The following is a 16,254-nucleotide window of genomic DNA, read 5'->3' as shown; positions in this document are numbered from 1 at the left end:
AAAGAAAACCTTTTTTTTTGCAAATAAAGCTATTTTTGGAGAGACTTTGGTTGTAGGCGGAAGTGCGTATGAAAGTGCACCACCTGTCCTGGCTCAACCCACGGCCTTAGGTCTAGAACCTGGAAAGCTTGGAATGGCCGATACAGGTAGATCATTTTAAGATTGGTCTAGGGACAACATATGAAAAATAGCCTTTTAGGTAATTGTGAAACATTTAAAGTAATGTTGATTAAAATACAGGCGAAACTAAAAAATAATAATATTGTGCTACAGTTTTTTTTATTCCAGCAATTAGATTTACAAAGTGACGCTAACATATGACAAAGGCTCATAATGGACTTTTGATGATTATGGCTTACAGCTTATGAAAATCTCAGAAAATGTGGGTTTTTCTAAAACTGTAGGCCATGAACACCAAAACTGTAACAAATACTGGCTTGTCATACTGTATCTCACTTTGCATGTAATGATTTTATATCACATATCATTTTCACACTGAAAGTTGAAGTGCTGACATGAATGAACTTTTGCACAATACTCAATTGTTTTTAGTTTCACCTGTACACTGTCCATGATAAATAAATCAAGAAGTAAATATTGTAAGATAGCATTGTTCCACTCCATTCTACCTGCATGTGTTCTTAGATGTCCAGCCAGGGCATCCCTCCGCCGGCAAGCGTAGTTGCAAACGGGGCATTTGAAAGGTTTCTCTCCAGAATGCAGCTTGATGTGGCGTAACAGGTTGCCCTTTTGGGTAAAGGATGCTCCACACTGGTTACATTGAAAAGGTCTCTCACCTAAACAACACATGAAGATGATGACGAGAATGTGCACAATTTATTTGAGATGTTTATAGATGTCTATGGATGTTCTCATTCATCCAGGTTATTGTAATCTTAGGGCATTCAATCGATCGCAACTGGACTGTTTGGTTTGTCTTAGAAGACGGTTCGCCTCTCATCCGAGTAGGCTTCATCAATTCATGCTCATAGACTTAGATTGGTCAGATCTATTCTTATACTTACATTGGTCAGATCTAGCCTAGCGGCTGGTGCCAAAACACAAAATATTTATACTCCAAAACCAGGAGGGCGTGCCTGTTTTGATGCAAACGAGCAATCCTAACTGCCAAAGCCAACAACAGTCGTTGAAGTGTATTTTCACCTCGTTAGCGTTGAGGTATTGTGTGGCAGAACGATCGCTGTGGATCGACTACTACCAGTCCAAAAATAGCCGGAATCCCCCACATAAGCATTCCATTCAGTTGTAAACAAATGGCACAAATGGCATTCTGTTCACCTTCTGTGACCACAATGTTTCTAACTCCTGTTATTTGTAGGAGGCTAAATCGCAGAGTAGGTTGGGAATGGTTGAAAGGACAGTGTTGTATGTGGGAGATAGGTGGTGTCGCAGCCCACCTCCTCTGTTCAGAGATGTTTTTTCAACCTTGACATAGATAGCTTCCCTCACGTGGTCACGTCTTTCGTACCATCCGTCCTCCCTGTCCAGAATCTGTACATTTTTGTTCTCAAATGAGTGCTGTTTTTCCCTGAGGTGCAGGTAGACAGCTGAGATTTGGCCTGAAGAGTTTTCTCGTCGAGGCTGTGCCATGCCTCGGCGTAGTGGTTGTTTTGTTTCCCCAATTTATGAATCAGTGCATTCATCATTACATTGGATAGCATACACCAGATTGTTTTTATGGGTTTTTATAATGTTTGCAGGTGTGTTCTCACCAGTGTGACTTCGCTTGTGCACCATCAGCACATTGGGTCCAATGCAGATGATCCCACACACATCACATTGGAGCTTGCCACTGGCAAGCCGAATGGGTCCAGGGGAAGCATGATTGGAAGTGGCCATCTCACTGTAAAGATTACCTTGTCCGACCCCAGTGTGCTCTGCACTCCCTTCTGCATTCAGCTCTGTTCTGTCATCCCCACAGCTACTATCTCTGACAGCCCCTCTGTTCTCAGGCTGTGGTGATCCATCTTCGCTGCACAGCTCCACCTTGATAGAGTGTTCTGTACAGGGGGTGGGAATCACACCCTCTTAAATATACATTCATAGGTATAATAAATATAATGCCAAAGCAGTCAACAGATAGTTGAAAACTGACCAGTAAAGGAGCAAGGTGTTGAGGAATGCTGACTGTTTGGACCGTAAAAGTCCTGTTCCGTGGTTGACTCTCTACCATTGCCTGAAAGAGACAATGTATAATAAAATCTGATGACACAAGTGAACAAATACGCTGTCTTACATATTGTATATTTATTTACCTGATGCATAAGAGCATCCATTGCAGTCCCCAGCATTCATTCTTTCACCAGATGCCTGCATCTGCACAACATTAAAGACAGACATAAGATATCACTTTTGTGGAACTTTAGGTGGCACTACCCAACGCCATACATACATTACAATAAAACTATGTGCACACTAACCATATGAATATACTTGCAGCTGTCAGGGCTACAGGAAATAGGACCCTTTAGTTATCAGTTGAAGGTGTTGAGGTTCGGAGTGCACGCTCAGTATTTATTCATCTGCATTGTGGTCTGCCAATGAATATTAGCTGCTCCACTGCAGGAGGAGTTAAAACTACAGGCAGGAACATTGCATAGTCATAGGCCTGCAGTTTAGCACCACATTGCACACAGTTGTATTGGGCACTATAAATTATCTCAAACTTCTATAATCATTCAGTAGTTTGTATGACAATTGGGTTTGGGTGCTAGCAAGGTTACTTAAACCACTGCTGTTTTTCCCCTTGAAGAATGCAACAAACCCCATAATTTCTCATTTTGCAACACTGCCTATACCACATCCCTCTGTGGTTTTGTATAGTATATTGATGTGTATGAACTACAGAGCTGTCAAATGATGTTTTTAAAAAAAAATAGATGAGTCACACGTTTGAATTTGGATTAATTGTGATGTATTTTTTTAATACCATTTTATCATACAATTTATCTTGCAAAAATCAATCAATCAATCATACAATTTATTTTTGCAAAAATTATATATGCATTTATTATTTATTTTTTATAGATGTTTTTTATTTATTCATTTTTTGTTTTGTTTTGTGTGGGTTTTTTTGTGCAGGGCCATTTGATATGTGATTGTATTTTTGGAAGTTTTATAGGCCTTCAAACTCAAATGAATGTTAAAAAAAAGAAAATGTACACTGTAAAATACATATATTAAAGACAAAAATCCCAAACAATAAAACAAAAACAAGAAAAACCTGCTAACAATTGCTAATCTGGTCTTTAAAAAAATGTCCTGGCAGTCAGTTATTGTTAATTTAATATCTGTGGAGGGACGCCAAGCTTGATCCACCTGCAGCGGAGAAGGTTGAGTGGGCTGCTCGTCCCATCGGCGTGTCGAAGATGCTGGAGCATGCCTCCGCCTTCTTCGACGATAGGCGGGGTAGGCACTTGGCAAAAACGAGTCTCTTGGAATCAGGTGACCATCTGGACCCCACATCAAGGTCTCCAGAACCTCTGGTGAGAAGAGTCGTGCCTCTGCCTCCGTGCCCTCAAACATTCTCCTCTCAAACTCCTCCGTCAAACACTTCCGCTAAATCACTTTGTGGTCGGGAGATTCTGTGATGCTTGGGTCGCATGATAGCGAAGATTGTGATTTAAGATGCAGAAGGTAGCAGGAGACAGTGTGTAGGCATGAGATGTATAATAAACAAAGATAAAAACACTAAGGCACATGTGCAGCGAGGTGCGAGCCAAATAAACACTAATGCATTAGGGAATGCACAAAACCTAGGACTTTTAAGAAACAAACGTACTTAGAAGCCTCAGAAGAGGGTACAGCGTTCAACAGCATCCATACAGAATATAATCTTAAATAGCGACGACTAAATTGGGAGACAAAATAAAGACAACATAAAGCTGCTGCAGGAGACTCAAAAAGGAAGTGGAACAACAAAATAAGTGTGCAGGACAGGAACTCAACATTATACATGAAAAAACACTAACAATCTCAAAATAAGGCACGGCCTGGTGTAACGAGCCGTGACAATATGATTGTTCAACAACATATATAAATGTTGTTGTATATGTTTGTTCCTAAGAAAGGAATAGTCTCGTCAGTGGTTTGGAACTGGTGTGGGTTTGTGAATGCTTGCTGCATGCTGTTTGTCTAAAGCCCATTGCAACAAAAGGCAGCAACACGTTAAGCCTAATTCCAACATCTAAAACAGAGGCATCCAGCCGAGTGAGAGAAATGTCACTTTTCGCGAAAGTAACAACACCCTTACAACCACCAAACTCCAGCTAAAAAGCAGCTTACTGGTGCCATTATTTAACCAAGGCCCCATGTATGAGAAGAAATGGTGGCGATAGAGAGTGATCACTGAAGCGGTCACTTTGCACATCGCTATGTATCCCTGTAAATTGTGGCTTTTTTTTTTAAAGCTAGAGCTAATGAAACATGTCATTCAGTACCGAGAGGAAAATGGTGCAGCTTTCAATGTGATTGTAAACACAACTCTCCTTTCAAATTACAGTGTGTAGTTTTTAGGTGCATTGCCTACAACAAAAGAACAGCTGGTGATTCAATTACAGGAGGGAAACAGGTGTTATTTCGTTGTTTTGAATTATCTTTGTCATCTAAAGCCTATAGTTTTCTTTAAAAAGTATAAAAAAATGTTTGTAAAAAAAATCTGACACCTTATTTTTAGGCCATCTTGCCCAGGCTAACGTGAACGACATCAAAAAACATCCCGACCACCTGTTTCTGTGAGTATGAGATTTCCAAGCTTCTGGCAAGAGCCACCCCACCATTAGTTCTCGTCAAAACACCATTTAGCATGGAGAGAAGCAAGATTAACCCCAATTGAACGGGAACATTTCCAACAGGATTGCCCTAACCATCTGAGGGCCTCTCGCTGGAAGTCAGCTGGGACAAGCTTCTGCTTACCTGTGACCCTAAAGAGAATTGCCGCTATAAAAAAATGGATGGATGGATGGGTTTAACTTCAACTCCCATGCCCGTCTGTCTTTGTCCGCACAACTACTGTTTAACAGTCAATCCCTAACCATGTCATCCCTGGAAGACTCTGGAGCAGAGCCTGATTTAAATTATGTCTACCTGGTAGTCAAACTTATGTCGCTCAAGCCTTTAGCGGGCCGCTTCACGGCAAACGCATTGATGGCCACCATTTGGTCACAGTCACCCACCATGGCTCCAGCAAACTTGTCCTATATCACCCCGATTATTTTGAACTGAATCAAGTTTTGAGTAAATGTAAGGCACTTTTCCCTTCCACCTCATAGGCCTATGATTGTTGTATCAGTCTCCTTCTGGAGGCCATTCTTCATGTTGGGAGAGTATACAATCTCGCATCCCAAGCGCAAAGCTATGTATTAAGGACTCCCTAGCTGCAGGGATAATTCCAACCCAGCTCATCCCCAATGGCAGCGGGATTTTCTATGTGACCAAGAAAATGGCACCCTTACACCCTGCATAAACCACATAGCGCTAAAAAATATCGCTTGTCAAAATGAATACCCTTTGCCTGTCACGAACGCGCATGGCTGCGGTAGTTGTGACCCCAAGATGCAGGGGACAGGGGGACGACGTACAGATAAGAGAGGTATTTAATTTTTGTAAACACAGGCTGAGCCTTGATGCACACAGCATGCAGCTAATAGTCAGAAACATATATTAGTCACTAAATAATCCTCGAGCCTTGACTGGAGGGCAAGGCAAGCATAAATAGTGGCCTGATTGGCAACCATGACCGGGTGTGGCCAGGCTGCCAATCATTGACAGGTGAGGGGGGAAAAGCGCTCAGGGAAATAGACAGGAAGTAGAAATAAACAAATGTAGAAAATAAAGTAAACGTGACATAAGTTAGACCTGATGTGACAGATCGTCACAATGCCCCTGCTAACATCTGCTTTTGACACTCAAAAGGACCTTAAATCTTCACAAAACGTAATATGTGCAATGCATGCCACCTAGTGCATAAAGGAGACCAATACGAGTGGAAACCAGTATTCAACACACCCTTGGGGCATTACAAATATCTTATAGTGCTGTTTGGCCTGTCTAATGCCCCTGCCATTTTCCCAGTTTGTGTAAACGACGTGCGAAGAGACTTCTTGGGGATTGTGTTTTTTTACCTTGATGATATTCTGACTTATTATACAGATTTACCATGTTGGAAAACCAATCTGTTTGTCAAAGTGGAAAATTGTCTCCAAAAGTGTCTATGCAGAAGTAGTGTCATTCTAGGGCTATATTTTGGGAAAAGGTTGCATCGAGGCAGACCGAGAGAAAATAAAGGCGGCGGCATAGTAGCAAACACAAAAGATTAGTAAGAAACTCCAGCATTCTCTCTGGTTGACTAACTTTTATTGCAGATATAGCATATTGGAAATTTCAGCCTTGTGAAAAGCACCTCTCTTTGTATTAACATCATTCCAGGAACTTAAGCAGCTGCTTACCACTGCAACGATCCAAATCTAACAGTACATAGTTATAATGGATTAGATTTACAGTAGGTAAGGTTGTGTTTTGCCTCGTTCCTGTGTGAATCTGGCATGCGACTGAAGCATTAAGGAGTGGGACTATCCAGGCCTAGCTGCAGTGTGCTCAATCAGCCACCAGGTAGCATCTGTGAGCAGATAATACTCTATCCTCGCTTGCTCTTTTGGACTTATCAGGTTTTATCAAGTCGGTAGTGCATTATTCACACATTTTTCACTCATGTTTTAAAGGCCTACTGAAATGAGATTTTATTAGTCAAACGGGGATAGCAGGTCCATTCTATGTGTCATACTTGATCATTTCGCGATATTGCCATATTTTTGTTGAAAGGATTTAGTAGAGAACATCGACGATAAAGTTCGCAACTTTTGGTCACTGATAAAAAAGCCTTGACTGTACCGGAAGTAGCGTGACGTCACAGGTTGTGGAGCGCCTCACATTGTTTACAATGATGGCCAGCAGCAGCGAGAGCGATTCGGACCGAGAAAGCGACGATTACCCCATTAATTTGAGCGAGGATGAAAGATTTGTGGATGAGGAAAGTGAGAGTGAAGGATTAGAGGGCAGTGGAAGCGATTCAGATAGGGAAGATGCTGTGAGAGGCGGGAGACCTGATATTCAGCTGGGAATGACTAAAACAGTAAATAAACACAAGACATATATATACTCTATTAGCCACAACACAACCAGGCTTATATTTAATATGCCACAAATCAATCCGCATAACAAACACCTCCCCCTCCCGTCCATACAACCCGCCAATACAAATCAAACACCCGCACAACACACTCAATCCCACAGCCCAAAGTACCGTTCACCTCCGTAAAGTTCATTCAGCACATATACACTACCATTCTGCCACAACGATGACTCTTGCTGACCTACTGCCTTCGGTAATAGCACCATTCCCAAATTATGTCGGCTCTATTGATAAACTCACTAACAACTTTGACGATGCCTTGCGCGAAATTATTGATAGTATAGCACCGCTAAAGCAAAAAAGGGCCCCTAAAAGGCGCACCCCATGGTTTACAGAAGAAATTAGAGCTCATAAATTATCATGTAGAAAACTGGAACGCAAATGGCGCGCGACTAAACTTGAGGTTTTCCATCAAGCATGGAGTGATAGTTTAATAACTTATAAACGCATGCTTACCTTAGCTAAAGCTAAATACTACTCAAATCTCATCCGCCTCAACAAAAACGATCCTAAATTTCTGTTTAGTACAGTAGCATCGCTAACCCAACAAGGGACTCCTCCCAGTAGCTCCACCCACTCGGCAGATGATTTTATGAATTTCTTTAATAAGAAAATTGAACTCATTAGAAAGGAGATTAAAGACAACGCATCCCAGCTACAACTGGGTTCTATTAACACAAATACGACTGTATATACGACGGACACTGCCCTCCAAAATAGTCTCTCTATTTTTGATGAAATAACATTAGAGGAATTATTACAGCGTGTAAGTGGGATAAAACAAACAACATGTTTACTTGACCCACTTCCTGGGAAACTTATCAAGGAACTGTTTGTATTATTAGGTCCATCAGTGTTAAATATTATAAACTTATCACTTTCCTCCGGCACTGTTCCCCTAGCATTCAAAAAAGCGGTTATTCATCCTCTGCTCAAAAGACCTAACCTCGATCCTGACCTCATGGTAAACTACCGACCGGTCTCCCACCTTCCGTTTATTTCCAAAATTCTCGAAAAAACTGTTGCACAGCAGCTAAATGAACACTTAGTGACTAACAATCTCTGTGAACCTTTTCAATCCGGTTTCAGGGCAAATCACTCTACGGAGACAGCCCTCGCAAAAATGACTAATGATCTATTGCTAACGATGGATTCTGATGCGTCATCTATGTTGCTGCTTCTTGATCTTAGCGCCGCTTTCGATACCGTCGATCATAATATTTTATTAGAGCGTATCAAAACACGTATTGGTATGTCAGACTTAGCCTTGTCTTGGTTTAACTCTTATCTTACTGACAGGATGCAGTGCGTCTCCCATAACAATGTGACCTCGGACTATGTCAAGGTAACGTGCGGAGTTCCCCAGGGTTCGGTTCTTGGCCCTGCACTCTTTAGTATTTACATGCTGCCGCTGGGTGACATCATACGCAAGTACGGTGTTAGCTTTCACTGTTATGCTGATGACACTCAACTCTACATGCCCCTAAAGCTGACCAACACGCCGGACTGTAGTCAGCTGGAGGCGTGTCTTAATGAAATTAAACAATGGATGTCCGCTAACTTTTTGCAACTCAACGCTAAGAAAACGGAAATGCTGATTATCGGTCCTGCTAGACACCAACATCTATTTAATAATACCACCTTAACATTTGACAACCAAACAATTAAACAAGGAGACTCGGTAAAGAATCTGGGTATTATCTTCGACCCAACTCTCTCGTTTGAGTCACACATTAAGAGTGTTACTAAAACGGCCTTCTTTCATCTCCGTAATATCGCTAAAATTCGTTCCATCTTGTCCACTAGCGACGCTGAGATCATTATTCATGCGTTCGTTACGTCTCGTCTCGATTACTGTAACGTATTATTTTCGGGCCTCCCTATGTCTAGCATTAAAAGATTACAGTTGGTACAAAATGCGGCTGCAAGGCTTTTGACAAAAACAAGAAAGTTTGATCATATTACGCCTATACTGGCTCACTTGCACTGGCTTCCTGTGCACTTAAGATGCGACTTTAAGGTTTTACTACTTACGTATAAAATATTACACGGTTTAGCTCCAGCCTATCTCGCCGATTGTATTGTACCATATGTCCCGACAAGAAATCTGCGTTCAAAGAACTCCGGCTTATTAGTGATTCCCAGAGCCAAAAAAAAAGTCTGCGGGCTATAGAGCGTTTTCTATTCGGGCTCCAGTACTCTGGAATGCCCTCCCGGTAACAGTTAGAGATGCTACCTCAGTAGAAGCATTTAAGTCCCATCTTAAAACTCATTTGTATAATCTAGCCTTTAAATAGACCCCCCCTTTTTTAGACCAGTTGATCTGCCGTTTCTTTTCTTCTCTCCTCTTCTCCCCTGTCCCTTGCGAGGGGGAGTCGCATAGGTCCGGTGGCCATGGATGAAGTGCTGGCTGTCCAGAGCCGGGACCCCGGGTGGACCACTAGCCTGTGCATCGGTTGGGGACATCTCTGCGCTGCTGACCCGTCTCCGCTCGGGATGGTTTCCTGTTGGCCCCGCTGTGGACTGGACTCCCGCTGATGTGTTGGATCCACTGTGGACTGGACTTTCACAATGTTATGTCAGACCCACTCGACATCCGTTGCTTTCGGTCTCCCCTAGAGGGGGGGGGTTACCCACATATGCGGTCCTCTCCAAGGTTTCTCATAGTCATTCACCGACGTCCCACTGGGGTGAGTTTTTCCTTGCCCGTATGTGGGCTCTGTACCGAGGATGTCGTTGTGGCTTGTACAGCCCTTTGAGACACTTGTGATTTAGGGCTATATAAATAAACATTGATTGATTGATTGATTCAAAAGTTTGGGGTCACCCAAACAATTTTGTGGAATAACCTTCATTTCTAAGAACAATAATAGACTGTCGAGTTTCAGATGAAAGTTCTCTTTTTCTGGCCATTTTGAGCGTTTAATTGACCCCACAAATGTGATGCTCCAGAAACTCAATCTGCTCAAAGGAAGGTCAGTTTTGTAGCTTCTGTAACGAGCTAAACTGTTTTCAGATGTGTGAACATGATTGCACAAGGGTTTTCTAATCATCAATTAGCCTTCTGAGCCAATGAACAAACACATTGTACCATTAGAACACTGGAGTGATAGTTGCTGGAAATGGGCCTCTATACACCTATGTAGATATTCCACCAAAAACCAGACATTTGCAGCTAGAATAGCCATTTACCACATTAGCAATGTAAAGAGTGTATTTCTTTAAAGTTAAGACTAGTTTAAAGTTATCTTCATTGAAAAGTACAGTGCTTTTCCTTCAAAAATAAGGACGGTAGTGTATTTCCCCAAAAACGGCTGGTGGTCAAATTGTCCCTGGAGGAGTGGTGACACCTGTTGGAGGGGACTGACCAACCACTCCTGGTATACACAGACAAACATCTCTCATACATCCCATCTGGTAGGAAGTTAAACACTTGCCAAGCTAGATGGACCCTGTTTTTCTGCTTTTTATAGTTTAAACTCACCCACAGCTCTAGCTCTGGATATATTAAACTTGAGGTTCTCTCTAATCAGTTCAGCATCCCCTACCACCTTCATGGATAATTGGCGCCATGGAGTCGGACATCGAGTCGGAGTAGGCCAAGTGCCCCTAAGTAAAGCAGTCCATACCCAAGTGCTGAAATGGGCCCAATAGTTCTGCATGGCCTACTAGCCAGAAATTAACAAGATTAGCTATTTTATCAAGAGGCATTTTTTGTGGCCCACCTTGGACAAGGACTTCAGGAGCTTCATGTTAGCGTGCAAAGTGTACCAGGAACAAGTCCATCCACCTCCGACCTCAGTACCCATTCCCTCTACAACCCTAGTTCCACATTGCAGTAAATTTTGTGGCTTGACTTCTGTCCGCCAGTGGCAAAAATATTTTCATGACCGCTGTAGATCGTTTTTCTGGAAGCAAACATTTAATCTCCCTAGAAATGATACCCTCAGCCTTAGTGACGTGACTCCTCATAGACCACTTCTTAAGACTACCTACAAACATATGTATAAGATTGAGGACCTCAGTTCATGGTCCATGTGTGGAAGTAGTTTTTGCTGGGAGCTTATTTCGACCTCACATCCAGGTAGAACCCATAGTCAAATTGGCAATGTAAGAGAGCAAACCAGGACTCACCGCCAGACCTTAGATGTGGTACTGAGGCCAACCCTACCACTAAGATAGTACACCTAGTTTGGATTGAGAACTAAGACAATTCAATGACCAGAACTGTGTTGGGCAAGTGTAACGGAGGTCTTCCCATGTGTATGTTGGTAAAACCTCATTCTCTAACACCTTAAGAGTTGACAGCTCTGGCTTTTAGCTTGTGCCTACCATTTTGGTCTCTTATTCAGGAAAACCCAGGTTTGAAAAAGAGGAAACAGGGCCAGGCGGGTTACAGTGGTGCCGTGAACTGAATGATAGTAAGATTTATAGGGGTGAGTGTAACGGAGGCCAGCCAGTGCCTCTGTGCCATGTGTATGTTGGTAGAGTCTCACTCCATAACACCTGGACAAACAGAAGCAGGGGCTAGACCAGGGGGCTTACACATGTCCCCCTTTGAGGCCGCACTAGGCTACCAGCCACTCTTCTTAACTGCCAATGGACCATCAGTATGGTTATGCTAAGAAACCTCTACAGCCATGCAAAGAGCTTCTGGCAAAAATAATTGACGGCACATCCTGACCCCACAATATGGGGTCATTACTGGTCATTGCATTTGGCTCTCATCCAAACATATCACTCCCTTTATGTGAGTTGAGTATACTTATCTTTCTCTTATGCTGCCAACCTGCCACTATTGGCAAGGGCACTGAAAACCACCTGCAAAACTATTCCTTACCTCTTGCTGACTGACTCCCGAGTAAACCCTTTCAAAATTAAATTAATCCACAAGGTATCACTGTCATCTAGAAACAATTTGAATCCAGATTGGTAACTATTCTCAATCAAATACGGAAAATCAAATATAACTTGTTTGAGACTCACATGTGACTGTTTTTTATTAAAAGCTTGGTTGAGGTCAAGGGCAGGGGTGCCCAAACGGTTTTCTTTCAAAGGCAAAAGTGAAAATGTGACAACAGCCGTTAGCCAATGACAGCAATTTTAAGCGTAAAACAGTAGCCAAAATTTCCTATAACTAGTACCAATAACAATGATGGATGGCAATTACTTAGACAACTACTTAGCCTTACAAACATGATTGAGTAAGCGTTAAGGGTGCGCCAAACTTTTGAACTTCTGATACTATACTGATATTGATTTGATCTGATATCAGCAGGAATCATACATACTTTTATTATTTTGTAGCGTGGAATGTTAGAAAAGGTTTGATCAAGTGAAATAAGTAAGATAACAATAGTAGGTATAAAAAACACTAACCTTTTGATTATTAACAGTCTGGAATGGACTTAATCCATTTTTAAGTTAAAGGTAATGGTTTTTGATGACAAAAATTAATTAAGTTAAGCAATGACACAGTAAGTTAAATAATGCAGAAATGTTTGTTAATGGATACTCTTCAATACACTTCTGCCTTGGATACTCCGTATCTGTAAGTAATATTTGATACTTGTTCATATTAACAAATGTGCTGTTTTACACTGCAATATTGTTGAATGATTATTACGTATGTCCAGCTTGAGTGCTATTGTGTGCTTAGCTGTTGTGTAGCTGCTAGCTCTTAGTAACCTATATAGCCTACCATGTTTACTTTTTGTAAGTGACTTCAAAAGACCAAGCTTGTGTGGTTATTGGAAGAGATTTCGATGTTAACTGACTGTCCAGCTTTGCACAAGTAAACACGCTGCAAGCCTAGAAATAATATTTATATATAATCCGATGGATTGATATCAAGGTTCCCCTAAATGTAATTCAATGAGGTGTGCCGCCACTGAATTTTTATCACCGCTACACCTTGAAAATAAGGTTGTTGATGTTTTTTACTTGATAACAAATTAGAGTAATAAAATGTATTGTAGCCCCCAGAAGAAATCACAAAGTCTGACGCTATTTTAAACTTTTATTACCAATCTTATGATAACAAACGGCACAATTCCAACACGTTTTCTCTCCCTTCCCTGGACACACAACCACACGTCCTAATTCTCCGCCAATCACCTTTCAGGCATGGACGATATGTTTGTAAACATGGGAAAAACTGACATTAAATCCAAAGCACAAGAACATAAAACATTAACATTAGCTGGTTGTTACAGTATGATTTAATATATATAGCATATTATTTGCACACTATTGACAAGTGATGTACTGAAAACTTGACTACCGAAAAAAAGAGTTTGATAATCGAAAACCGCGCTACCGAAACCGGATGTAAACAAAACGCACACCATTGTGACTGTCTGGAGCAAACCTGGGCATTCTGCGGCCCACGGGCCGCATCCGGCCCTTTGTGCGTCCCTGTCCGGCCCGCGTGAGGCCAATTATAAATTACAAAATACATTTTAAAAAGTATCTATGTTGAGTGTGCAATACAACGGTGCTGCTTTTGTTTTGAAAATCGTTATTTGTATTACTTCCGTGTGGACGTATGCGCGTGCGTGATTGTGAGTGAATGTGAACAGCTGCAATCACAAATTACAAAATAAAGTTGAAAAAACATCTATGTCGTGCGCGCAATACAACTGTGCTGCTTTTATTTTGTAAAGTATTATGTATGGGCGTGTGTCCGTGTGTAACCTGTGAGTGAAGGTGCACATGCAGCGACAAGTGATGCACGGTTTACACCCGAGACGCTAAAAAGAGAAAAGTTGATGAAGAATGGCGTGTTTCCAACAAGACATGGACTGCAAAGCAACGTTCCCTCTAAGGTGCGTGCCTGCGCAATTGCGCACTGCTCGAGTGTCCGCTGCGCACAGCAAATATATGCCGCGCACCAAATCAAATCCCATCTGAATTCTAAACAAAATAAACATATTTATTCTATGTAATTTTGCAATGCAACTTTGAGTGACAGTGACAACAAGCGGCCCTAACGGTGTTCATCAACACCGTTCAATTGAACACCGTTCAATTATTGTAACGTCTATCGAGATGCTTCGAGGACAGGAATTATATCGATCACTTTATTGAGCAAAACTGTTTATATTCGGACATAACCACACCAAAAACATGAGTAAAACAATTCTATCTCGAAAAACTAGTAATCTTCTGCCGTACAAACCAGGCCAAAACCAACTTGTCATCTGTCACCAACACGCATACCACTAAACCACTGGTGCGTTTATGGCCACACAAAAAGTCGGACAACTCAAACACCACACAAAGTTACACTATGAGTCCTCAGTCATACGTGTGCTTATTTTACTGTCATTTATTATTAATGTTAATTTATTTATATTAGTCATGGAATGCTGTTACACACACTATGTTGAAGTATTACTATTATTATTAATTATTATTATTATTATTATTATTTATCTTACGGTATATGTTATAAATTCCCTTTGTCAGAAGATTAAGAGAAAGTTCTCTATTTAATATGATAATTGTTGAATATAATTGACTATATTATTGTCTACGTAAACAAGCTATTATTGTAGTCATGCACCTTTAAGTTACGTCTGTTTTGAGTCAGGCAGTTTACCGGGCAGCTATGTTTACTTTTCCGGGGTCCTTCGGGCAATGTGTTGAACAGTGTGTATGTGAGAGTGTGCTTAGCTGCTGCTGCTACAAAGCAAGATATAAAGAAGAAGTTAAAAACGTAAAACGGTGTCCTTATTCCCTAACCGGAGTACGCTCACGGGTGAAGAGTCCCAGCACAACAACAACAACATCAGTTTAAACATATAGTTATTTAATATTGGTCCTTCGAGCCGGATTATCTTCACTCGCGACGGACAAATGGACGCAGCGCTAACAACAGCGGCAGACGGCGGCGCACTCGGAGCAAGACAGCGACAGCTTCCAACTCGTCTAGAAAGCTACCAGGTTAGCCTCCCACAGTCCCTCATTCCTCACAGTGCCCGCGCGGAGGACCGAGGAGAGAGCGTCGGCGCCCAGCGGCTGCAGTCGCCTACAGACCGAGTCTGTGTGCATGGAGGACCAGCCGCACGGAGCGCACGCTATCCCCAATCGTCCATTTTCGGCGGGAGCGGCCGACAAGGTGAGCGAGTGGAACATGGCGATACATGCTAGAGACTTGCCCAGCCAGCTAACACGCCATATGAGCCAACCATCGGCGGCGCCCGCGAGGCGGAGCTATCAAAGCAGGCAGGGTTCTCCTGTCCTACGGCCACCAACTAATCTCAATATGAGGGTCCCAACATATCAATCACCCTGGCTAAACTGTCCAGTGGTTCACAGCACCCCTCTGTCACAGCCATCCAGCCTCCATCTTGGATCATCTAGGCTGCTTCAGCATGAGCCACACTTGTCTACACTGCCACATACCATCTCTACAACACTAGAGCTTCAAGCAGCAAATACTCCTACACCAGGTGGTAGACAGGAGAACTACACACTGACGCAGTGTCTGCCTTCAACTGTGACATCGGCATGGGCACCGCCTCCCCTCACTACGCTGAATGTTTCTATGCTGCAGCCTACACCTCAAGCTTCACAAGTAGCGAGTTATGCCAGCCCACAGACATCAGTTGCATCAGGCTACCTGTCTAACCAGCCTACCACAGTGATGATTAACAATGTACAGGACAGAGTGCCACCAGCTGCACAACTGCAATACCTGCCCATGCAGACAACACCAGTAAATCCAGCACCAGTGCAGCAATACACCCCACTCCCGTCCGCACAGCCAGTGCAGCAATACACCCCACTCCCGTCCGCACAGCCAGTGTGGCAATACACCCCACTCCCGTCTGCACAGCCCGTGCAGCAACACGCTCCACTGTTTGCACAACCAGCCTATCAACCCCCACAGATAGCAACAGCGCCATATTCTGCACCACAGCTACCTGTTGCGGCTGGCACTCAGCCAGTTATCAATCCATCGCCCTACAGCGCTGCCACCCCCCTGGGGACTGTCTATCAGCCTCCATCAACCATCGCTACACAGCCATTACACCAGT

General features: G+C 42.6%; 1 protein-coding gene across 3 annotated transcripts in view; it reads right to left on the bottom strand.

Moving 5' to 3' along the window:
• LOC133653621 (zinc finger protein Eos-like) overlaps nucleotides 1-16,254 on the bottom strand; it is a 68,398-nt gene that overhangs the window by 42,198 nt on the left and 9,946 nt on the right. For all 3 annotated transcript variants that reach the window (XR_009826753.1, XR_009826754.1, XM_062053111.1), the window contains exons 2-5: nucleotides 2,277-2,337; nucleotides 2,117-2,197; nucleotides 1,734-2,021; nucleotides 630-797 (exon numbers count right to left, since the gene is read on the bottom strand). Coding sequence is in view for 1 of the 3 variants with exons in the window: in XM_062053111.1 (XP_061909095.1) it covers nucleotides 630-797; nucleotides 1,734-2,021; nucleotides 2,117-2,197; nucleotides 2,277-2,337 (598 nt within the window). In the remaining 2 variants the exon portion in view is untranslated. The remainder of the gene's footprint in view (nucleotides 1-629; nucleotides 798-1,733; nucleotides 2,022-2,116; nucleotides 2,198-2,276; nucleotides 2,338-16,254) is intronic.

Source organism: Entelurus aequoreus, linkage group LG07, assembly GCF_033978785.1.
Source record: "Entelurus aequoreus isolate RoL-2023_Sb linkage group LG07, RoL_Eaeq_v1.1, whole genome shotgun sequence".
NCBI classification, from domain to species: Eukaryota; Metazoa; Chordata; class Actinopteri; order Syngnathiformes; family Syngnathidae; genus Entelurus; species Entelurus aequoreus.
The sequence above is the reverse complement of the archived record's forward strand: the minus strand, read 5'-3'. Positions and strand labels throughout refer to the sequence as shown.